General features: G+C 51.2%; 1 protein-coding gene across 3 annotated transcripts in view; it reads right to left on the bottom strand.

The window, feature by feature from the left end:
* The window catches only part of Sh3bp4 (SH3 domain binding protein 4), a 77608-nt gene that overhangs the window by 11578 nt on the left and 39976 nt on the right, over nucleotides 1–26054 (bottom strand). For all 3 annotated transcript variants that reach the window (XM_021645360.2, XM_060368817.1, XM_060368818.1), the window contains exon 3: nucleotides 5422–5665. In XM_021645360.2, coding sequence (XP_021501035.1) covers nucleotides 5422–5539 — 118 coding nt within the window. In that variant the 5' untranslated portion in view covers nucleotides 5540–5665. The remainder of the gene's footprint in view (nucleotides 1–5421; nucleotides 5666–26054) is intronic.

Here is a 26054-nt window from a genome sequence, read left to right as displayed (position 1 = left end):
TACAGGCCAGGCATAGCACGGTGACAGTACAGGTCAGGCAGAGGCACACTGTGTTCACAGACTGGGAACAAGGTGCCGGCAGATTCCAGTGACCATTGGGTTCTTATGGTCATTGGGTTGGTATGGAAAACAGGAGAGGAGGGGCAGGTCCTTGACAACCAGAAACAGCTCAGTCTTAAAGCCCAATCCTTCTTCAGGTGTCAGTGATTTTGAGTCCTCTCCCTCCCTCAATTTGCACAGGGTTTTTCTTTGTATCTCTGGCTGTTCTGGACCTTCCTCTGTAGACAAGGCTGGCCTTGAACTCAGAGATCTGACTGCCTTGGACTCTGGAGTGCTGGGGTTAAAGGCGTGACAAAACCTGAGTAGATTTTAGAAGTATTTTTTGTTGTTGTTGTATTTTTTTTTTTTTTTTTTTTACTGTTTTAAATCATCATTTAAAACCTAGGATCCCCACTCCTTGATGAGCAGAGGTCTAGCTGCGCACCGTGTCACCACCCAACAACTGAACACAGCTCAAGAAGCCATCAGCTTAAAACCAGCCCAGAGTAATGCATGCTTCTCCCCATCCCTCCATGCTGTGAGGACCACAGACAACACCCAGAACAGGCAAAATAAGTTATCCGAGCAGGACGTGTGCACTCAACTTCCACGTGTGCCAGCCTCAGTGATACGATTTTCAGGGGAGAAAGCACTCTCTGATGGAGGCAGATGTGGAGTGTCCCCAGGGCAGGCTCTCTGCCATGGCCTTGTTTAGTCTATAGACATCTGGTCTCCACAGCTAACAGAAAGAAACATCCTTTCCTTTAAAAATTAAATTGTTTGTGTGCACACACATGCTCAGGGCACGGGTGTGGAAAACAGAGGGTAACTTTCAGGACTGGATTCTCTGTCCCCCATGGAATCTGGGAGTTGATTTCATGTCATTAGGCTTAAGCAACAAGCACTCTTCTCCACTAGCTCAAGTAAAATATCTTCCAAATACTACTGTATATAGAAACAAGCAAAAGGACTAAATTCTCAGCTAAACCAACTTGACAGCTGCTCAATACAGGATGAAGTCCCCAGCCACTGGGCCCACAGCTATCGCACCGGCTGCCCCGATACCGTTTCCTGCCAGGTTCCTTTTTCTTCAAAAGGGGACTCGGCAAGTCAAATTCTGTCTCCTTGGCCAAGCTTGGGAGGCGGGCAAGGAGTCTCTCGCGTTCACAGCTGGCAGAGCTGCATCTGGCTTACCTGGGCCTTGGAACCTCCCACTAATTTAAAAGGATGCAAAGCCCTGTCTCAGTGCATCGGTGCTGCAGGCTCACCAGACCTAGGCTGAATCGCCTTTTGGAGCCATGTAACCCTTAACTTTTCCTGATGGAGAAAAGGCATCTTTCTCAGTAGGCTGTGGATGAGGCCTGATGGTGTTCAGCCTGAAGTTGGGGTCATACATAATCCACCTGAAATCCATTCACTCCCTTTTAATTTCATTTTTCTCTACAGCACTTAATACAGGGCAAGGGGAAATGTCTCCTTTACCCTCCAAATTCAGTGGAATAAACAGGCCAAGATTAAACTGAAGAAAAGATATAAAAATTCATTAGTGTACAAAAAGGGGAGTCGAGAAATTCACTCCTTCCTAAGGGGGAGAGAGAAATGGGGAGGCAGAGACATCTGAGGAAGACAGAGCATTACTCATAGGGGAACCAGCATGCCTGCAGAACATGGCATGGCTGGGGACAATGGCTCACAAACAACTCTCTTTCCTATGAAAGCAGAAGTCAATGAGGAGTGATGAAGTCTGTCCAAGTGGATGAGTTTAGCAATGGAAACTGGGCACTGGGCGAGGGAGAGGAGGCAATCTTCCTGGGTCTAGACTTGTAGCAGGAGGAAACCTCTCCCTGCATCTTCAGGTTCATCAGCACAGGGGGTGCCCGGCCACATCCTCAGGTTCCCGGCCGGGGTTCCTTCACAACCATCGCCACACTGCAGACCTGAAGGGAATCAGCATCCCAAAAGCAGCACCTGGGGTCCTTTCTGCCATGGGAAGATATGGAGCATCAGGTGCGGCATCCCAAGAGGCACCCTCCTTGGTCCCGAGGCAAATATGTCCCCAGAGGTGGGACTCGCGCAGCTGGGCTTCAGCATACTTAGCTCACACCTTCCTGTCCTGTCACCTTTCCCTGCCAGTCCTCCCGCATCAAGTTTAGCCTGAAATTTGGGGGTCTTCACTTCCTTTGAAAAGCTCCTATGTCATGCTAGCATGCACGTAGTCAGTCTGAATGCATGATGCTTGTTAACCTGTCGCCGTTAAAGAGGCAGAGTCTGAAAGGGTGGGAGCCTTCATGTCTCTGAGGGATGTAAGCTCCACAGGATCCTGGCACACAGTAGGTGGGCAGGGGATATTCATGAGCTGACAGTCACACTTTAGGACCAGAACAATTGAAGCTGGGTGACAAGTACGTCAGAATTCCTCTCTTGTGTCCTTCTGCCACCAAGTCCCAACAGTGACAAATGGGAGTAGTCTCTTCTTCCCATCGCAACAAAATACCCAACAGAGGCAACTAAAGAAGGAAGAAGTTTGTTTGGTCTTACAGTTTGAGGGCATCCTGGCACGGAATGCATGGTTAGCTGGTCTGCCAGCAGAAAGCACAGAGAGATGCATGCTGGTGCTCAGCTGGCTTCACCTCTTTTCATCCAGTCCATGGGATGGGGCTAGCCACATTTAGGCTGGGTCTTCACACCTCAATGAACCCAGTCTGAGAATTCCCTCACTGGCTACATTTGTCTCCTAGTAGACTTTCAGTTCTGTCAAGCTGAACCTATTTAACCGCCACGCAAATACTGCCACTGAAAGGGTGGGGATGAACGAAGGAAGACCAGCTTCCTCTCTGGAGGTGTGCTACCTGTATGGGTGCCGCAGGCAACAGGTAAGGGGCAGAGGACAGGAGGAGGGCTCAGCCGGTCTACGAGCAGATGAACAAGCACACAACCCCTTCATGCTGAAGAGCCCCAGCGCCAGGGACACAACAGCTACATAACCCCCCGTGGCCAGGCAGAGAGACTGGATGAGAAGGCCACGGGCAAGCGAGAGGGCTAAGCCCCAGCAAGGCCAGTCTGCTCCTATTCGCAACTCCTGGCCATGTTGGCTCTCCCTGGTGTGTGGGGCCAGGATCCTCTGGAGTAAGTGTCTTAATTTCCTCACATCTAACTACGATCAGAAACTTGGGAAAGTTAGGTGGGACTGTAGGCTTTCGAGCTTGCGCAGGGCTTTCCCTAACCACCTGGGAGGAATTCTTTCCTTGATATGCCAAGAAGGGCAGAGACAGGAGGGCCAGTCACACTGTGCTTCTGAGGCCTTTATTCTGAACCCCAAGAGACTCTGGAGGAAAGGCAGAGAAAGGAAAGTGAGTTGGGCAGGGTCAGAGGTCACAGGGGCTCTTCTCTCCCACATCTGTGGCCAGTTGCCCCTCTGATAATAGAACGCTGATTTTCTTCCCTGATGCATGTAGCAGAAATAAAAGACAACAAAGGAACAAACAAAACCTTCCCAAAACACAAGTGAAGATTAAATAGCGAGCCCCAGCCATTAAAACCTTGTCAGGCTCCTTCCAAAGTCATTTGCTGTTGTGCTCCCCTTCAGATAATCAATTCCCTTACAGCAGTATTTTCAAAATTAAAAATGAAAGCCAGAGCACTCAGCATGCTTTGTACACGGTCTGAAATGCATCAATACAAATTATCGCTTAAGGTTTTCTAGACTGAAGAGTCAGAATGGCTTTACTTAAAATTCTGAGCATGCTCCTTCTAGGAGACACGAAAATGTATTTCCCTCAGAAATCCAGCTCCCCACCCCTTGGGAAAACCACCCTGGCAGACTATGCCATCAAACTCTCCTGGAGGACAAGTCCACATCATCTCCATCAACCATCAACAAACACGCCGGGGAGCAAGAGGACAGGGGAACAGAATCCACTGCGCCCAACCTTCATCAAGTCCCACCTTGATGAGATATAGGGAATCCTCGCCAGACTGACTGACGGTCACCTTGGTTATACATATCTATCTATATGAAAGGACTTCAACTTCAGGATTCTGAGTAATGCATTTTCTATCCCCTGGCCTAAGTTTTTATGCAGACAAAACATGAACTGGGGTGGAAGACTCCAAAGTGGGTGCTGTGGCAGGACCTGACCTTTGACTTTTGATGTACACACCAGGAAAAGGAATGTGATGCTGCCAGCTGGGATAGGCCAGCATCGAGGCCCAGGGATCATCAGTCCTCAGTGACCTCGGATTCCCAGATGCCCTCCCTGCAGCGCACTGGCCCTGCACTCTTGGTCAAAGCTGTTTGCTTTCGGGTCACTACTGTTATTTTTAAACACTTGGCTCTCTTGTCTGTGTTTTGAGCACAAACCACAAATGTTCTGCTCACCTTTCCTAGGCTCTCCCACCCCCAAAGCTTGAAGTGAGAACATGTTGCCCATTACCCGACTGCAAAAAAAAAAAAAAAAAAAAAAAAAAAAAAACCAAAACCAAAAAACCCACAAATGTTCTGTTATTTATAGCAACACCCACTAACTCTGTTGCTATAACACCTTCCAGATCGTTCTCTTTCTTTCAAAGAACACTTGGAGCAGTGCTGCTCGGGACTGTACGCTTAAGCCAGGGCAGGGGAACAGGTAAATGATACAAAGGCTGAAAACACGGGGGCTGTGGGTTCAATCCAGGATCACTTAGTTCTGAGTTTGCCAAGGGAGAAGAAATGGAGACAAAGTTCTGAGTGTTTGGTGTGAGAAGGACGACAAGGAGTGACTTCAGAGTGAACTGTCAGTGTTGCCTGACCCTATCCAAGGAGGACAGGGGAGGTGTGCGAGAGAGAGAGAGAGAGAGAGAGAGAGTGAGAGAGAGAGAGAGAGATCGCCCTGAACTGCCATTGCTGCAAAAAGGCTGACTGCAGTGACACAGGTGACCACATTTCTACCAATGCATCCCAAGACACAAGCCATGAGATGTGGTCCAGCAAGGTCAAAGTAGACTTTCAGGAATCGAATGGCATCCTGGGTGGGATCCAGGTATGTAGCTGAGAGAAAGGTTTGCCCAACATCCCAATTCTCTGACCCTGGTGCACTAGGTAAGTTTCTGGTTCATGAAGATACCCTGGCTCAAAAACACAAGGTGAGTGGCATCTCAGTGACATCGAGCCTCCAAGTGAACCTGCATCCATGTGTACCCCGACCTGCCCACATGAATTAATGAGTGCATGTGTGTGCACACAACCTTCCAGAGATAGGGTGACATTGTTATAGGGAGGGACAAACAGCAAGCGGGTTAGAGGGCTGAAGGTGAAACTGGCTGCCTGTAAACCCAAGAGGCTCCAGGGTCAGGGAGCCAGCAATACCCCAGTGTCCCCCCCCCAGGGGTTGGCTAGGAGCTTACCTTTGACGTCATTAAAGCTTGTCTCCGAGAAGCCCTCGCTCAGGTCAATCAGGGTCCCCTCTGATTTGCACCGAGGGAGGACACTGGAGTTGGCCGCCCGGATGCGCTGGGCCGCCATGGTGAACCTCTTGGTGGGTGAGGTTCTAGGGTCTCATGTCTCCTCCTCCAGTTCCAGCAGGGACAGCAGCTGCTGTCTCACACAGTCACACTGTGCGACCGGGTCAGCTTGGCTGTGTGCTTCTTCCTGGACGGAGAGAAGAAATAATTTCCTCTGAACAAGGGGAGCATGGCTTCGAGGCTAATCTTACGGGAGGAGGGAATCCTCTTTCTTCCAGGCCATTCCAGTGAAGAGAGGCCCAATTCATTGCCTTGGCCAGGGAGCAGAAGCGGCACACTGCCCAGACTCTGTGCCCAGTGGGCACGCAGAGACACTCTTCCTAGGGCACAATGGGGTCTGTGAAATGTGTCCCAGCACCTGGATGGCCATTCAGTGCGGCCAAAGAGGCCAGCCTGGGCTGTGCTCTGACACTTCCAGGACAGGGGAAGAAAACAGCCTCTGTCTGTCCTGATGGAGGAGCAGCCGTGGGAGGCTTGGCACAGGCAACAGTGAGCCTGCGGCACCGTCAGCTCTCGAGGCCTTGCCATGGTGGCTTAGGGGCCTGCCCCCTGCCTGTACATACCCACAGTCTCCACCGGACCTAAAACAGACATCATAAACCCAGTCCTTGTGGGCTACCAGGCATTTGGTGTGTGGCTAATACATGTGAAACTGGGCACCCTGTTGAACTGCAAGGTTTGCTCTTAGTAGGATGAGGTAGACAGGGCTTAAGCCCCCGAGGCCGGTGTTTCATTGGCTTGGAGCAAACCCTAACCCAAGATGGATGGACGAGAAATAGCAACAGCAAAAGCTGACTTCAGTGTGTGGATTTTGCAGTTTCTCTACCAGAACCAACAGACACTGCCTCAGCATCACTGTCATCCCCAAACAATTGCGCTCTTTCTCATAACATGGCTCAACACTCCATCTAGAAAACTGCTGGAAATGGGGCCTCTGAAGCAAGTGTGAGGTCCTCAGGCCACGCTCTTTGGTAAAGTGAGACTTCATGCTCACTAGCCCAGGCTCTGCATCCCCAGCTCAAAGGCCCCATGTAACGAATGAGCAGGCTCTGCACCTACCTCCTGACGACAGGAGCGACCTGTACACAACCTGAATTCTATTCAGCCCTAGTATTTGCGTCTATCATCTGTGGTTAAAACCCCATTAACAAGACTTGACTGTTTTAAAGGAATATGCATAATGGAATGATACAGAACATGAAGCACCACCAAGCCTAAGAGGCCAGTCCTGGCTCCAGGGACCAGTGGGCAGAGCTCCAAGAAAGGCTTCCTGCTTCCCACCCACCTAAGACTCCAGAAGTTCACTGCTTACAAGCTCTCTATGCCAAAGACTTGGTGTCATTTACGGACACTGGGGAAACCGTGGCAGAGGAAGCGGAGGTTCAAGAGTGGGAGGGGAGGGTGCTTTTCTAACTGCACAATGCCAAGTATCCCCCGAGACTCTAAGGCTGGGGTGCCTAAAGAGAGGCAGCAGCCTGTGCAGCCAATGCGGAAGGCAAGGTGAGGTCAGGAAATGTCCTCCAGCTGTGGCAGCTGACAGCAGGTTCATCCTGTAAGTGCTGGTGCAGCCCAGAGCTGCTCGGAGGACCCCAAGCGAAAAGGGGGCTTCATCTGCACTAGGCGCAAAAGCTCTTTACTACTTGTGCCTGCTCTCCTGTGTGTCTAACATATCCTTCCAACAGAAATGAACCGACGCCTCTGCCATCCCTCCTCCCTTACTCCCTCCAGGAAGGCGGGCTCACGGGCTATAGGGGGCCTCAGTGCTGAGCGGCAAAGCAGCCCCCTGGCTTTAGAAAGCTGTGGGCAGAACCTTCCCCGGGCTCCCACACAACAGCCTGGGATGTGATGGGCCATAGGAGATGGGGTAGAGCCCTGCTCAAAGGCACCTCAGCCTGGTACCGAACAATGCTGGGTCCTGGAGGCCTAGCCGAGAGCAGAAGGCAAAGTGAATGGGGCTGGATGGGTCTTTCCTTGAGAACGTTTGGAAGCCACCAAAGGTGTGATGGTTTGAATGAGCACTGTCTCCCATAGACTCCAGTATTTGAACACGTGGTCCCCAGCTGGTGGCCCTGTTTAGGGAGTTTTAGGCGGTGCACCTCTGGAGGATGCTGGGATTAAAAGGCTCACGCTACATCCAGTTCACTCTCTGCTTTTGAGCTTGTGGTTCAATATGTGAGTTCCCAGCTTCCTGCACCTTCCACTATGTCTGACGTTTGCTATCATGCCTCCCTGCCATGATGAACTCTTATCCCCCCTGGAACCATAAGACGTTGCTTTTGGTAGAAAATAACTAACAGTCCTGGCTGGGAAGTGTCATGTGATGTAGTTGATAGAAACGCTGTTTCCTTTGAAAACGGTTACTTCTGGTCTAGGAAAGCTGAACTGAGTGATACTGGTCAGGTGCAGGGGCAGAAGACAACCCTGACCTGCCGGATAGCCTCGCCTCCCTCAAAGCTGTGAACAGAAGGCCAAGCCACATAGAGGTCCTGGGAGCTTTCCGAGCAGGGAGCTTTCTCAAGGCAGGCCAGGGGTGGACACCAGGATGTTGAATCTGCAAGGCAAAGATTGTACAGTTTCCCCACAGTCACCACAAAGGGCTCAGAGGTCAGTAGAAAACACAAATGATCAATGTAGAAAAGTGGCCCAGGCCTATCTCATGACCATGAGACCTGGGCCTCAGATCCAGGCCTCAGGAGTGGGCACAGAGTTGTAAGAGGACGAATCACAGTTGTCTCTTATGGAGGGGATGCAGCTGGTGCCCTGAGCCTGGGGAGTGACAAAAGGGGTGCCAGCAGTTACACAGAGACCAGCAGGATATAGAAAAAAAAATGACAGCTTCAAAGGAGACAGTCAAGGGGCAGGTAAGTCAGCACCTAAGGATCCTCCAGCAGAGGGGACACTCTGAAGGGTGACCACCAGTACCCTGACTTGCCTTGTGTTCAAACTGGCACCCATGGGCTCGCTCAGACATGGTTGGGCACCAACACACTCACTCAAACACAGCCCTCCCACCCCCATTTCTACGGAGTAGAGGACTTTTGTCTCATAGTAAAAAATCCCAAGAATGACAGTTTTTTTTCCCTTCCAGTGACATCCCGTCCCTTGAATTGGATCCTGGTACTGTCACCACCACATTGAGTACAAACAGGGACATTAAACACCCTATCCTTTGGGGACATTTTCTTAGAGTAAAGAAAGAGGACAGTTAGTCCCTTTGGACCTGCCTTGGGGGGGAAGGCGTCCCTTCTTCCTCCTCCAGATGCAGTCCAGGCAGGTGCAACATGAAGCCCCTTTCTACCAACTCCATCACTCTGTGACAGACACACAGAGAGAATGCAAGCACCCAGAGTTGCCCTGCAGTCTGTACCATTGCCTAGAAGATGGGTCCTCACTCCCCTCACAACCATGGTCCCATCACCACCCTGGTAAACGTACTTGCTGCCCCCTACCTGGGCCTTTCGCTGTCCTAGCTTGATCAAAGCATGGGCACCAACCTTCCCTCAGTCTCTCACTTACCTTGTACAAACGATTGCTCTCAGGAGGCCCTGTGACAGCCTTGAGGCTGGCAAGAGGGTCAGGTGGCCCTGCACACAAGAAGTCACTTAGAAGCTATGTCTCTCTGCTGCCTGGCTGGTCAATTCTTCCTCAGCCTCATGGACAGTGCTGTGGGCTTCCTGATCCTTCCATCATCTGTCCTTGTGGTTGCCTCTTTTACTACAAGGTCATGCCTTCTCATTTCCTCAAACCTCTGGGGATTACTTCCTGTCTCTAAGGAAGCGAGTCAGCCTCCCAGCCAGCCATGCTGGACCCTCTCAAGGCCTAGTTTCATTTTCATCTCCAGTTTTGTGGCTGCCTCTCTCCATTGCATACCCATCCTGACTACATTTGGACCTGCCATTTCTCAGGCCTGCCTGGTAGCTGCCCTTGCATTTTTCATTCCCTGCCCAAATGAAAACCACGATGGCTTAGCTGGGCTTCCAGGAAGCCCGGCTTCTCCGTATCCACTCCCTCTTGGTTCCACCCTTTCCCCCAGGGCTCTGCAGGTCCTAGGTGACTCATGGCCAGCTCGGTCACCCAAGGTCCCCGGGCCACTCATCCCCAGTTATTAGCATGTTCTTGAACTGGTGATTGCACTCTGGGCCCTTCGAGGCTCACATGGACATGGCCAGGCTCCCCTTTGACACCACATAGTTATCTAGGGTTTCCTGGAACTAAATCCAACCCAAAGCTGGCTTCATACCTTCCCCAGCTTTTATTTGCTCCTGGCAGCCCCGTTCAACCAGCCAAAAAGCTAGAGGACCCCGTTTGCCCCCCACCAGTTACACACACACCTCCATTGTCAGAGGGTAGCCTCTACCTGACCCTTCTCAGCGCAGCGCACCAGCTCAGCTGAGCTCAATTACAGTAATTGGCTCCTTCCCACCGGCTGCCTGCATCCTGTAGTGCACACCTCAGTCAGCAGTCAGAGGCTGCCAGGCCTCTCCACCCCCCCCCCCCTTCCGAGCTCTCAGGAGTGCTTACAACACCTCCAGGCCACGGCCTACCCGCCCTGCTGTCTCTCGGGTCAGTTTCCTATAGGTCCTGCCCTCCACCCACACGCCTCCACAGTCTCGCCGAAGTTCATCTCCCACATCAGGACCCCCGTACATGCTGCTTCGGAGGCCTGGAAGGCTCTCCCCAGGCAGTCACTAAACTTCATCATCCATCCATCCACCCACTCACTCATGTATAACATCTGATCCCCACACTTTGCCCTACACTCTTCCTGCACTTTTCCCATCACCACTAAAGTCCTAGTCTTCCTTAGCAGGATGCCCATGGAACACGAGCGTACTCAGTCTCTTTCTGTTCCTGCTGTGCTATATGGGCTCAAAGGCAGGATGTTAGGAATACCTATTACACCAAGACGATGGCTCAGGTATTTCATAGGCACCCTGAATGATTGTTACAGAGCCAAGATTCTGGTGTGACAGCATGCTGAACTTGGGAAACCCATTCTATTGACATTCCCCCTAAACAGGAAAAGACTGTCTGGGTGGGCACCTCAGAAGTACCCAGGCATCCAGGCTGAGCAAAAGAAGACACCCACATTTCTCTAAAAAGATGCCTCCATGTCTCAGGCTCCAGCCATCCTTCCCCAGGGCAGGCTTACCCACTAGGTCAGGCTCAGGACTCTAAGAGGGGCAGGCAATAAACAGCTCCACTGCAACGTTGCAGCCTGGGTACTGGAGGCATCTCCCTGTGGGTTCAGGAGGCTGCTGTGGGTCTCGCTCCTAACTCCTGAGTTTTCCATTTCTCTGCTTCAAGGCTGACTTGTTTAAAGACAAGACCCCAGGAGCTAGGAGGTTGGCAAGCATTCTACACAGACAGAACCGCTGACAGATCCTGCTGGCAGCCTCAGGCGCTCCGTGCCCTCCCGGCTGCTGCCAGCTTGCTTCTCTGCACCTCCCAGTCACGGGATTTGCATGTGGTGGCCTTTCTGCCAACACCCTGGCTCCAGGAACAATGAAAGAACCCAATCCAGAAAAGGCATCAAGATGGGGCGTGGCTTGGGTTCAAAGGACTGTGTGTGTTTTGGGCAGAAACCAGGAGTCTGAGACGGAGAGCCAAGGCCAGAGGAGACCAGGGCATGAATGCTAGCTGCACCTCCCTCCCAATTCCGGTTGGCTTAAGGTGACTCACCTTTTACATCTACCTGCATCTGTGCAGTTCTGGGAGCTGATTTCAACAGATTTCTTCCAGTAAACAACAACAAAAGTATGAGTTTTGACCTGCCCCTGTGATTCCCATACTTAAGCCTCTGTACAAAAATCTCAGTATTTGCTCCCTATCTGGCTCCCCAAGAAACAGTCACACTAGAAGGCAGCCTGTTTCCTGGGACTCCCTCTGAGACTAAAAGACTACCACAGCCTTAGCACGCCAGCACCTGATCTCACAAGGATGGCAGAAAAGCCACAGGAATTTGCTCCCAAGCTCCACCAGACTGGCGTAAGCACTGTCCCAAGGGGAGACAGCAGGGCTCCAAGGCAGGGCTTCCTAAAAGAGCAGATGAGGGGAGCACGCTCAGATGTCTCCTCCTGAGGGGGTCAGCTCCGCCCCGGGGGATGGGAACCCTGCCCACAGCTTGGCACACAGGCTTCTGTTCCCACACAGGCGCCTGTGTGTCACGCTTCGCAAACACGCGAGTCGGCGTAGTGGACAGCAGTGGTTTGCGGGGGAGGGGGGGGACAAGGATGTGAGGCATGCATGCCGAGCAGACGCTGTCTCATGCTGTAAAGAAGGCTTGCCCACCTCAACCATGGTACAGTACCACCATAGGAGACACAGTGAGAACCGGCTTCTAGAGACAAGGCTCCTAAGGCTCCCGAGGCTCCAGTTCCCTCGGGGCAAGCGAGTAACTTGCCCACATTCAAGGACCATCCCTGAAAATTGTAGCATCCACCAGAGACTTGAATGGGAGCCCAAGGGCCATCGACAGCTGGGAAGCCTTGCTCCGCAGTAGCTATGGAGACCAAGCAGGCTAGAATGGCATGGGTCAGTAACAAAACACAGAAAACTGAGTTGGGAGAGCCTGGGGTTGTGGTGGGGGTCAGGAGTGCGTTCTGGTCACACTGCCTGTGTTACAGTGGACAAAGCAATCCCTGTGTCCCATGCTGTGGACACCTCAGAGTCCGGACGCCAGCCAACGAGAGTGCGGCAACACCCGTCCCCTAGCCCTGTGGGAGACGGAGCCAGTGCGTGGCATGGCTGACGGCAGATGGGGTATGAGGAAGATCTTGTGACCGGCCCAGACTGCACACACTTCCAAGCTCTGATCTCCATTCAGTGAGCAGGAAGAAAAGGCACAATTATCTCTGAAGTGTGGTCACAGCATCGAGAAAGAGAGAGAGCCATTCATCTGATTTGAGCCCAGACTCCATCTGACACATCACTCAAGACTGTAAGACAGCAGGGTGTATGACTTCCAGCACCAGCCACTGATTTCCACATTGGAAAAGAAACAAAACAAAATAAAACAAACAAACAAACAAACAAAGAACCACAGCTAGATGTGGTGACACATGCTTACAACCCAAGAATTGAGACAGGATTCCAAGTTCAAGGCTGACCTGGGCTACACAGTGAAGACCCTATCTCAAACAAACAAACAAACAAACAAAAAACAAAGACCAGACACCCCACCACATATGTCTAATCTAATAGTGCTCTTTAAATAGGTCAACCCTCTTGGGCTAGAGAGGTAGTTCAGTTGTTAAGAGGCTTGCTGCTCCTGCTGAGGACCCAGGTTTGGTTCCCAGCATCTGAGTTGATGGCCTACTAGCACCTGTAATGTCAGTTTCAGCATGTAACACCTTTTTCAGGCCTTTACAGGTGACCACACATGTATGGCATTCACTCACAGACCACACACAGACACATAAGCAAAAAAATTAAAATTCTGTTTTAAGGACACTTTCTAAGTCTACAGAACGGAACTGACAGCATCTTCTTTCCTAGTTCCTACTGATTGGAGCAGACTTACGATGGTTTCAGTATTATCCTGGGAAGTTCAGGCCAGTGTGCTCACCTCACAAGTGAGGGAGCCCAGGTTTGGCTCTATTTGAAGGGGTGTCCCCAAGGCCAAAGGGGAGGCAGCTATCTTGGGCAGTCCTGAGTCTCCTGCATGTCCTCAAGAGCAATCCATGTGTGTCATGTCTGAGACTCTGGTTCATGGCGGACATTTAACAGACAGGGACACAAAGCAGACAGCACCACAACCAGAGCAGCCATGGGGCAGCCCACTACAGTCCTTGCAGAAAGCCTGGGTTAAGAGGGTAGAGCTGTGCCCATCAAGTAGAACATGAAGAAAAAACCAACAGGGGGCACACTGCCCAGGGCCCAACAGCACACACACTTGAAGTGCTGCACAGGCAAGGTGAGGACAAGGTTTCCAAGGACTATCTCCTTAGCCTCGGTTATTACTAGATAACTGTCTGCCTCCCAGCCAGAAGGCCTGCAGCCAAGACCGATGGGGAAAGTTCCAACGTCACCTATCAGCTTTATTAAGTAGCTAACACTGGGCTAGGTCTATGTGGTATATGTCTGTATTCACAGCACTAGGGAAGCTGAGGCAGGAGGATTACACCAAGTGCAGAGGTCAGCCTGAGATGCAGAAGAAGACCCTGCATCTTTTCTCGGAAAGAAAGAAAAAGCAGAACCACTTAGCATAGTAAACAACTGATAAAATTCCTGGGGTGAAATCCCATTTCTTTCCTGGAGAGCACCTGCCATGAATTCCTGACCAGATATCTAGAGCAATGAACCGATTGGAAACCCGACCTTTACTGAGGCTCATCAGGAGTAACGGAGGAGGACAGTGCTCTTGTCCCTCCACCCATCCTGCTGCTCCTCATGCCTGTTTGTCCTTAGGAAACTAAGAATGGAGGTAGACTGTCCACGATGCCATGGAAATAGAATCCCCTAAGCGCCGCAAGAGTAGCACACCTCTTGAAAGGCACTCTTAACATGCATCTCCTCAGGACAACTCTAAGAACAGAAAATCCGTACAGTGAGATAAGGGAATAAACCGAGTCAGTAAGCTTAAAGGTAAGATCTTAGTCAACTTCATTTTCAGAGGTATACATCTGACAGAAAAGGAAAATGTTGACCTTTTTCCTTTTATAATTTTAAACTTCCTTGTTCTCTTTTTTTGTTTACAACAATGCAGTCTATTATCCCAATCCCAGCTCCTGAATCAAGCCTTGGCTCCTGCAGGTCCTCTGTGATGTGACAAGGCCACTTTCTCAGCACAGAGGCATGCCATTTGACAATGAGTAGACGTATGTATGTATGTATGTATGTATGTATGTATGTATGTATGTACGTATGTATGTATGTATGCAGTATCAGAGAAGTCAAGAAGATCCTCAGAACTAGAATTACAGATGATCATAAGCTGCCTGCCATACCAGTGCTGGGAACTGAACCCAGGTCCTCCTCAAGAACAGCCAGTATTCTTAGCCTGGGAGCCATCTCTTTGGCCCTGTTTCCTACCCTGAGGACTCTCTCATTGAGTCATTTGCTCCGTCAGTGGCGATATCTTTCCCACCCTGCTGCTCGAGCTTATCCATTGCTGACTTGAAGTCTGAATTATGCACACTTGAAGTCTGAATTATGCACACATAGCAATCTCTCCCATCCGGCTTTCCATGGATGCACAACGTGGCCTCTCTTAACTAGAAACTTGATGAGCATTCCCATCTACTTCCCTTTGCTTAAAAAATTGGTTTGTGTGCTGACATTAATGTACAAAGAATTTATTTTGCTTCTCGGTGAGGGATGTCACAAAATAAATTAGCAAAGAACTGAGTAATTACTTCTACATGGCTTTCCTGAACAACACGTCCCCTCCTGACTAATTCAGTGTCACTATCACACACTTTAATGCACACAGACATGAGGGTCTACACTGGGGCCATTCTGTGTCAGTAGCCTGCCAATTTCTGTGGTAATACCCTCTTATGTAGCTGTGACAGTACTTCCATTGGCCACCCTCCTAAAAAGTCCTATGTTAGATTTTGTTTAACCTATTTTTCTCCTTCCATTAGCTTTACAGTAATTTAATAAGATGTTTCCTCACCACTTAATTCCCTTAAAAAGAGTAACCCCACTAAGATTTGCTTAACACTATATTGATGAGAACTGACATCTTTATGCTATTTCATCTTTTTCTGTCTAAAGGTGTGGTCGATCGAGACATTTAATTTTCTGTAAAGGGAAAGAGAGTAAATTGAACTCTGAGGACCAAATATTATTACAATGACCCAATTCTGCTCTTTTGGTCCAAAAAGAATCAGAAACAATACAAGGCAAATGTCTGTGACTGTGTTACAGTAACTATTATTAATAAAACATAAATGTCAGACCATAGTTCGCTCCCTCCCAGTGTCAAGCTTAAGAGCATGTGTAGTTCAGAGCCTGGAACTTACCAAATATCAGTCCCTGGCTGGGGGTGTTAGGGATATAAAAAGATCTGGAAATCAAGGGCAGCCTGGACTGAACAGCAAGTCAGAGGCCAACCTGGGCTACACGAGACCTGTCTCAAATAGCCAACTCACTTCCTGTCCAGAGAACATCTCCAACATTTTAAAGTGGGTTTCAATGTTGTTGCCACTGCGAGTATCTTTTTGTTTCTCTTGTGTTTTCAGGGGAGTATCTTGGGTGTCTTCAGTGGCTGAAACCTTGCTTTAGAAGGGGTTCTCAACCTGTGGGTCACAACAGGGGTCACATCTCAGATACCCTGCTTATCCGACATTTACATTACAGTTCATAATGGCAGCAAATTTACAGTTATGAAGTAGCCACAACATTTTATGGTTGGGGGACACCCTCACATGAGGAAATATGGAAAAAGGGTCAAAGCGTCAGGAAGATGGAAAACCACTGCTCCAGAGAAACTGATGAGCATCGCTACCTTGTGCAGACTGGGCGCCCTGACTCTTCCAGTGTGCCCGGCATGGCCACCCTTCCTTTACTTCCTCATCCACCACAAATCACCCTCTTCCTGGCACATGAGTCACCCCAGCTTTCTTTTTCATAGTCCAGTCACCAACTGACTTAAGACGTTTCACACGGAGCTGGGAATGGTAACTCACGAGTGCAACCCTAGCGCCTGGGAGGCTGAAGCAGGCTGAGCGGAACACGAGCTGGGGCTACACAGAGAGTTCCGGCCACCCTGGTACTCAGTGAGGACCCTGTCTCACGACCCAGACCAACCAAACAGAACACATGCACATACGCGTATCATGTTCAACCTTTCAAAACCGAAATTTAATTCCGTTCTTTCTTTTAACAAATTCTGCTCTTGGGGCTGCTGAAATGATTTAGAGTTGAAGAGGGCTTACTGCTCTTCCAGGGGACCTGGGTTTGGGTGTGGTGTGGTTCCCAGCAGTGACATGCAAGTCCACAAGTACCTGTGACTCCAGTTTCAAGGGGTATGTTGCCCTCTCTGGCCTCCATGGACACTGCACACACATGATACACAATGATATTTGCACACGCCCATACTGACATATTAAGACAGCAGGTAAAAAACAACCACACCTTTAAAACTCTTCTCTTAGGCCAGTGAGGTATCTCAGTGGACAGCCTGAGATGGAGGTGAAGGACAGAACTAACTCCTGCCCCTTGTCCTCTGACCCCCACATGAGTAATGGGTCAGTGAGTGTGAGCGGAGGTGGGGGCAGGCTGTCCTCTTTAAAACAATAAATCTTTACAATCAGTGCGGGCCCCACTTCCCTGTAGAGAATGAATGCAGCCAGGGGACTCGGCCACACGTTGCTCACCCGGAACACAACACTGAAGGATGTGATTTCTGGCACACTTTGGGGACCAACCTCTTCCTGAAGAGATGGCAGCAGCAGGGGTAAGACTTGGTCCTCCTGCCAACAGTGTCACGTGCTGAAACAACTCCCCAATTTGCTCCCTCCTGAGCCTCAGATACAGCCCTGGCCAGGCTCGAACCTCCACCTGATCTGCTTCTGTTGTCCCTGAGCCAGGGCAGCGACCTCTCCTCTGTTCTCTCGGCCAATCCCTCCCCACCCTCAGACACACTTCAAAACCATTCTCCTTCCAGCACCTGGGCAACTTGTGCTTTGGATGAACTCTTGCCTCTATAAAGGAGACTACTCACCCCCGACCTCACCACAATATCCCGTTGCTCTCCTGGTGCAGTTGAACTTACTTCTGCCCTAGGACCGACGCACTGGCAGTTCTCTCTGGCAGGCAAGCTCTGCCCCACAGAACCTCACTTGCCTCGGTTTCTGTGGCGGGCTCCCACTTCGATCTCCATCCAGAAGATCCTGCAGCCTCTCCCCAGTGCCTTCTCTCTACTTCGGTGTTTTCCTCTAGCTCCTGTCTTTGCTTCCACCTCCTTCTTTGGGTCTAGCCTGTTTGCCAGCACCTTCAGAGTGCTTGGAGCAAACCCAGATTCTGATGCCTCTGCCTCCCGGCACAGTGCTGGGAGCCACAAGAAAACAAGCTAAAAGCGAGAGCGGGGACTGGAGAACTGACAACATGCAGTCCTGTGCCCTCCCTATTATAGCAGAGAACAAGCTACACCCTTCCAGGGTCCTCCACCTGAAGATAGCACCCCACCCCTGACCAGCGACCAGCGGACTCCAGAGCCTCAGAGGCCTCCAGGTACTCACTCCTTCCTGTGTTGGAAACTTAAAAGGCGCCTGGGCCACTCCCATTAAGATCTCCGCTCACACACCTCAATAGTGTTTCCTTGCCAAGACCATGAGAGGCTGGAGGAGGAAATTCCTGTCTAGTGATGGTTTGGGGAGGGTGGAGGGCTCCAGAAGTGTACCCACCAGCCCAGAGGAGGATTCTCCACTAAAAGGTGCGGTGTGTGTGTGTGGGGGGGGGGGGTCAGGACTGTTTGTGTCAGCTCTGTACTATGCGCTCTCACTGCTGGAACCTTGTTCACGAAAGCCGCCATGGCTTCTTGTAGAACACACTCACTACACCATCATCCTTCATCCACTGTCATCCCTACCCCAAGGGTTTGGTACCAAAGTACCTAGACAGCTTGATGCAGATGGCCTCAGGCTCAGACCCTGAGCTCTCCCTGTTTCCTCAGAAGATGTTAACAATTTATCTTACAAGATGTGAAGTATCTCAGTAGTCTAACGTTGCCTGTATTTCCTTCTGGTGCGTGGCATGGGAAGAAACATCCCTGTATCCAAAAAGAAGTGGGCTTCAGGTGACTCAACTACTTGTCACTTTCCGTGTCCCCCAAATCTTCTATGCCCTTGGGCTCTACTCTAGGAAGCGGTCATACGCGCCCCTCCCTGAAATCACAAAGGCTTTCTGTGGTCATGCTTAAGTGGGAATGGCTCATGGAGGGGCTGAGGAGGACAGGTCAGGCTTGGCCCCCGCTCTGTCTCACTCCTGGAACCTGGGGTCAGCACAAGCTGCTCCCATTTTTAGCACAAAAACTATTTCACCTTGCCTTCTAAAACATGAAGCGACACACAGGGCATCTTATTTCCAATTCTCAAGACACGTCAGGGCATGTACTTCCTCCTTACACCCCCTTCCTCCCTTACACATACCTTCGTCTAGGGTCCAGGCCAGCCAGGCTCGACGCTACCCACACATTTGGGAATCGGCAATTCTGTGCCACAGGCCACCTTTAGCATACAGGGAGCTCTAGACCTTTCCTCTCTGCCCTCTAAACTGCAGCAACCTCCTCCCCTCACCTGTTGCTGTGATGACTCCAATGATGAAAAAGTAAACTCCAGTGCAGCCTCAAGTGTAACGCCCAAGCCTGACAAGTGTCCTCTGTAACTGATGCTTACCAGTGTGAGAAGCCCATCAAGCCGCCACTGCATCTCCCACAGCTCTGAGCTGCGCCACAACACCACAAGGTACTCTGAGCGCGGCCTCTCCTTGCCAGCACCATTCAGAACGACTGCCTGAGCCTAGTGACTCAGAGAGGCTCATGGGAAGTTCTGAAGCTTCAAGCCACCCTTGCATCCCACAGAGAACCCTGGAGAGGAGCTCAGGTTGCATCAAGTTTACACCTACCCACTCTGGCCAAGTTCATGCTCTTTTAGCTCTTAGCTTCATGGCCGACCCTAGTGCAGACCCTAGTGCTCCCGGGTCTCACACGGGCCAGGAGTGGAACAAGACAACACAGGGCACAAGGCCTGGAAATGCAACCTGGTGCTAAACTCAGGGCAGGCCGGCAGCCTCTGTAGAAGGCAGGGCCTGTGCCCTTCAGCATGACAAAGCTCCCGGATGGGCCTCCTGCTTTCCCCCTCCCCCAGGTGCTGCAGACTGTTCTGCAGGGTCCTGCCGCCTCCCAACTGCCCCACACCCATTGTGGTTTGAACACAAAGGGTGTAATGCTGATTTGGGTTTGTGGGTGCTTCATTAAACAGGCAGGCCGACTTCATAAAGCATTAGTCACATTCTAAGCGTAACCTCCTTTGGCCTTTCTGCCACAATGGACTGTGTGCACCGAAGGTTTAAAGATACTCGTGTGTTCCCTCTTCTCAGTTTCTTGAGATTTTTAAGAACGAGCCAAGGGGCTCAGGTTTAATAGGAACGAAGTAGGATGGTGTGAACAGCAGCTTTGGCCAAAATCTAAACTGCAGAGAAAAGTGTGGAGGGGCAGGCAACTGAAGCCTGTTCTGAAGCCTAATGCACTCTTCCTTGTGAATGCCCAAGTAATAACGTCGTTAGGGTGGCCCTAATCTAGCATGATGGGCAATCCTTGTTGATAAAGAGAGATGGGCGTGGTCACAGACATGGAGGAAGAGAGCGGAAACAAACAACAACAAACAGTGAATCAGGAAACCCCCATGTGCCAAAGAAGATTCCAAGACACCTGAGCTGCAGAGGTGGGAAGGCTCCCCTCCCTGGCTGCCAGGGAACTAACGTTGGTTGACGGTGGGCCTCTGGAATTCAGAGAACATTCTTGTGCCGTTTAAGCTATTTTATGCTGTAGTCACACGTCATACAGCACTTCAGGGTCAACGGGACTAACTGCACGCGTGATGGTGGGCTCATAGGAACATGTTACCCATACACAGATGGCCTAACTTATGTACACACACTCTGTAATGCTCACACAGGATATCACACTTCTCAGAACTACCTTCCTCGTTAAGCAACAGATGGCTGTGCCTGGCTATGCCCTGTGCAGCGCAGGGAGGTGGCGCGGCCTGCTCAGAGGCTAACACTATAATTTGTCTGCAGAACTACACTCCGATTCTAGGACCCTGGGTGGCCTGCTCCCCAGCAAGCTTCTCTCTGTCTGTCACAACTAATTCAATAGCATCTCCTAGACACACCCCCTCACTCGGAGGGTAAAACTTCTTGCCCCACACTTTCTGTGTGGACTTTCCAAAACCATCGGCCACTGCCTGGTCCTGCTTGGCACATTCCCGAGGGATGAGGCTGACACTGGCAGGCATCCAGTAATTACACTTCTGGGCCTAGAGTGGGATTTGAAATATCTTGTTAAATTACCTCAAGAGTCAGAGAGAAGCATTTGATGGTAAGCAAGTAACTGGGCCTGTGAGGATGGCTATGGGAAGATGCTGTTTGCACGATGTGATTCATGGGAACACACTACCCCACTAGAAAGAAACTAGATGGGGGGGGGGAGTAACAGGACCTGAGAATGGGGATTCCCAGGCCCTGCAGGCACAGCTAGAGGATGCTCATTAACCGGAAGTCCTGTTGGGCCCTGCCGGCTATATCGGAGCAGGCATCAAACAACAAATCCATGCAAAAGGACACCTGCATAGTTACTGCTTTAGAGCATGCGCAGACCCACAATGGAAACCAATGGCATAGGCTGGGGAGAAAGGCACATGGACAAGGAGCCTTGAAAAACTCATCTCTCACCACACAGTGCACATTCAGGGTCTAAAAAATATGTCTTCCGGTACAAACTGAATTTCATCACTGTTCAAGAGACAGCAATCCTGGGAGAGACCAGCCAACAGGAGAGCTGGCTGCAACCATATGCCCGTTTGTTTATAGATTGATTGTAACCAGTTTTAATAGGATGATTGTCTCTGAAACCTGTGTGATAAGCAGACTATGTCACCACCACTCTAGAAGAAAAAGAGCAAGACCCTACATGCTGCACACTCAGCCTAGCCTCCAGCACCATGACCCAGACCCAGCAGGGTCCACTGTGTTCTGAGGCCAGCGTGGTCTTCTTGCACAGTCCTTGGCTTCTTCACCGGATCCTCAGGGGGACGTTGAACCACCACGAGGGTCTTCCTCAGACTATCGTGAGGACTGAGCTGGGGAGGCGGCAGGGCAAGAGTTGGATTGCATGTGAACACAGTCATCTGAGTCAGGTGGAGGAAGGAGGTCGGCAGGAGCAGGGGCAGGATGTAGCAGGTAGCTCAGCTTCCACTCAAAGCCCTTCATGGAACGGCTACCCACCCCCAGCCTTCTCTGCAGTGCATGCAGAGCCTGATCAACATGGCTGTCTGTTGCTGACCAAGGCTGAATGTAAGAGGGATCCTGAAGCCTCTCCAAGAAGGTCCAGGCCATTTGTATCTCCTATCAGCCAGCTGTCCCCAGGGTTCTCTGAGTAGCACTCGGTACCCTCTGACACTCTCGCTGCAGCAGAGCGGAAACTGCCAGGGTTTATGGAACATCTTTAAAACTGTCCTGGGGTGACACTGAGGTTGTGGTCACCTGCCCCGGTGTCCTGTGCTCTACTGCAAAAGGACCTCAGTGGAACTGCTGATTTCACTCCACAGTGTCTCTCTGGCCACAGCAGGAGCCAGGTCCGGCACCCACCATAGCACCTAGGACTCGCATCAACCACCCAGCCAACAGCACACGCAGGTCTACGGGCTGTGTGTGATCACAACGCCTCCCCCAGGTCAGGAGGGCTGTGTGCACAGCCGGCTGGCTCCTGCAGGGTGCAGGCTCCTGCTCTGAAGATGCAAAGGCTGTCGGAGGCGGAGGATCCGAGGTCACGGCTGTATAGGACTGGGTACCTACCAGGAACAGAGAGAAAAGCAAAGCCGTGACTGCTTCCCCACTTGGCAGAAGCCACAACACAGATGACACGGAAGAGCCGAGCTACACTTGTGAGATATACTGTGCCCCCTCAGCAATTAGATCCAAGTACTTACTCTGTGGGCCATGCATGTGAGCTATGTGGAAACAGGTCTTACAGATGTGGTCAAGGTCCAGTAAGACTATAGCGGGCTAGGGTGGGCCCCCATCCACTCATGGGCACCCCTTAAGATTCAGAGAGAGAAGGGGCTGGCCATGTGAGGATGGAGATGGGAATCGGTGGGGTGCAGCTACAAGTCCTGGGGGCCACTGGGGACCATCACCTGTCACCACCAGGAGCCAGGAAGGGGCAAGGGTACAGAGGCTCCCCAGAATTCCTGAGGGAGGGTCCTGTCAACACTTCCAGCACAAACCTCTAGCCACCGTTGGCACAGAGGGGACTGCTCCCAGGATCTGCACACACTCAAGCCCCCTATGTAAAAGAGCATAGTGTTTACAGATAACCTATAGTACCCTCCAGTACCCTTTAAATATTGTCATGTTGTATTATTCAGGGAATAAGGACCAGGATTCAACACTTGGTACAGTATATTTTTTCCTCTGAAAATTTACTCTGAGGACAACTGGATCTACAGAACCAGAATAAAACAGGAGACTGTAATGTTTTCGTTTTTTTCCCCAGAACTAGGGACGGAACCCCGCACCTCTCACATATGACCTCAAGCACCCTACAACTGAGCCGCACCCCAACTACAACTAACTGCTAGTTGCAGCAGCTGCAAGGTAGGTGTGCGCAGGACTCTACTCCACGTGATTCTGTGTGCAGATTTGCATAAACACCGCGGCCCCCCTACGCCGCAGACTCGGACATCCACTTCCACGGATGAGGAAATGAAGGTGCAGAAGAAGCAGGTCACCCGGCCAAGGACTGCCAGTCTCAGGGAGCCCCCTAGGGACTCACCATTGGAACCTCGCTCCCCACACACCAAAACAGGCCGAAGCGAGTGACACCTGCCTGCAGGAGTGTTCCACAAGCGGCTGAAGAGCCAGGCAACCTCCCCCCCCACCCCCCAAGCAACAGGCCTTGAAGTGCTCTGGAGTTTGGTGTATTCTAAAGGAACCATTTCTATTTAAACAAATGGAGCAGCAAAAGGTCATTTGTGAAAACCTGAGCTCTCAGCAATGGCAGCACAATCTCATGCAAATCAGCTGGCTTCCAGCTCTGGAAGATAAATTCAAACTGGTTCTCTCAAAGGTCCCTCATCCCTTAAATTTACCTCATTGGGTAAAAGGCTTGTGGCAACCAGGACTGGGTCCTGGTGTCCTGTCTGTACAGCGGCACTAACAGGACACTTGGTGAACAGACAGGCACCCTCCTGCTTTCTTTCCTCTCCTCAGAGTCAAGGCACACAGTGATCCTTGTGGGAACCTGCCTGCCTTTCAAGGGAAGTGATGGGCAACCTATCAGACAGGTTTTCCTGGGACAACGGGCCCAGCCAGGCCTGGGGCCTTCTGGCAATCCAGGCTTGTTTCCTTACAACTCCTACAGAAAGGAACAAGGAGAGAGGTTCCTGGGATTAGGGCCAGGGTGACCTAGAGCCAGAGGGCACAGGGCAGTTTCTCGAAGCTTCTCTGTCTCCAGCTTTAAAGTGCCTAAGGAACAGGGCTACACACAACACGGGCAGCAGTGGGCCCAGTGTAGATGCAGCCACCAGAAAAGCAACACTTAGAAGCAGCTCCGCCTCCTCCAGGGGCTTCTCCGTCCCCTGCTTTATGACCACAGGGTCCTCTCACACCTGAATGGCTCCCTCTGACTCTTCTCTTGGGCCTCCAGGATAGCGGAAAGCCTGTCAGCCTGTCAGCTCTGGCAGTTAGGGCCTTTCTCCCTCCCATGGGTTGGCTGGCCCAGGCTTTCAGTCAAGCAGACTGACTGAAAATCTCCTTCCCTCAGGCTCACAAACATCCTCTTTCCTGCCTTTCTGGACCAAGCACCCACCTCAGATCTCATGAGGCCAGAGAGGAAAGTCAGGAGACACTTGGAGGTTCAAGGACATCTTCCCAGTGCACCTTCTGGGGCCCACATGACCTCTAGCCATATGGTGGCCTCCCTCTGTAGCCTCTTGCTATTGTTTGAAGGTTCATCTCACAAATGTCACCCCGGCACGCTGGCTAGGGACTCCTCATCTTCCTTTGGTGACTTCCTTCTCCTGCTTGTCTTCAAGAGTTCCAAGTCCCTGTGTCCATCCTGGTCTGGCCTGTCTCCTCACTGGGGGCTGGGTCACAGCTGGAAAGCCGGCAGCCCTAAGATTTCCTCCACACAGCCACCTGCACTGCAGGAGGTTAGGCAGGACACCAGGTCCCCCCCCCCCCGTCTGCCCTAGGCATCCGTTTTCCCTTTTGCACCATGAACAGGACACACTGGTGGCAGCACATGCTCTGGGCAGAGAAACAGAACCACATTCAGCTCTCCTGTGCACCAGCCTGCCCAGTACCAGGGCCAGGACAGTTGGCTACAGCCAGGATTAGCAACGGAGCCAGGAGGGCTGGCTGGAGCTGAACAGCTGCGGGGGCTAAAGCCTGCTCCACACCCACCCAGAGAGCCTTTATGGCTAGGAGCACAGAACAGACAGACAGCGAGATCCCAAAACCGGAAACTACGATGCCATCAGGTGCCTGGAATGAGAGCACCCAGTCACACAGGACCTATGTCCTGCCTGTGCTGACTGGTGATAGGCATGGGCTCATCTCTCCCTTTATAACATGCTCACCTTCTTTTCTTCCTCCATGTAAGAAGGTTGTGTCAACCTTTAAAACCTCAAAGCTTTGGTAGAAGGCTGACCTAGTCTGCAAAGGAGCCAAGGGTGGCATAGAGACTCAGAATGCAGGCTCCCAGCCCCACCTCGGAGGACTTAACTTAGCAAAGACAACAGCTTTCGCTCAAGGCCCAACAGGAAAGGAAGGACTTAGAAGGTGTAAATAGGGGGAAGGATGGAGGGGACAGAGTTAAGGGGAGGTGGCTACAGGAAACAGGAATCTCCAGGAGAGGAACCTGGGTAGCCCCATGTGTGGCTGTAGGGAAGCCGCCAGGATTCCTTTCTCCCTGCTTTTCGCCTCCACCCACTGAGCATGCTGGGATGCAGTCTTTTCAAACGGACCTGAAGCAGGAGCAGCAAGGTTACCGAGGCAGAAGATGATGTAGCTCAAAGAGCATCCAGGAAATTGTTTCCTTACAAAGCTCTGGTGTGATTCACCCTTGAACTGTACACCTGATCTCGGGTTGTCCTGACACCCTGGGCTTCACTAGGAGATGCCTGCTGGACCCTACTGTGATGAACACAGTACACCGGGGACAACAGAGAAGGATGTGTGATTGACCCATGTGGGCCAGAGGACAGCTGGAGTTCAACAGCAGACCAAGCCTTAGGGCTTGGGGATTCATGATAGACTAGGGTCAGGCATGGGGGAGGGAGCAGGGGTCAACGGCTAACAGTCTCAGAGAACTTGGATGTGAGAAGTCAGCTCTTCAAGAATAAAATGAAACATCACTCACAACTGCCCAGAGGTGGAAACCAACCCAGTGACCACTGAAGAATGAACAGAGCAACAAAACGGATTATACAGCCATAGGCAGAAACGGAATGCTCACGCACACCACAGCATGACTGAATCTTGAAGAGTCGTGATGCTAAGGGGAAGAATCCACTCACCAAAAGTGCAGACTGTTGCAGAACATCCTCGAATGTCCTGAAACACCCAGTGTAAGCTGAAGACAAGAGTGAACCATCCTAACTCTATATATATACTTAACAGCTCTCGATGGACTGAGTCTCGACAAACACACCACGGAGCTGCGGAATCCCAAGCCAAACATTCTGAGATGGGGTCATCAGACCAAGCACATTCCTGAACTGAGTGGGGCAAACTGGGCAGAGGTTCCTTTGTGACTGCACTGACCATTACTTTGAGATGGTGAA

This window comes from Meriones unguiculatus, chromosome 15, assembly GCF_030254825.1.
Source record: "Meriones unguiculatus strain TT.TT164.6M chromosome 15, Bangor_MerUng_6.1, whole genome shotgun sequence".
Lineage (NCBI taxonomy): Eukaryota > Metazoa > Chordata > Mammalia > Rodentia > Muridae > Meriones > Meriones unguiculatus.
This window is presented reverse-complemented; position numbering and strand designations above follow the sequence as displayed.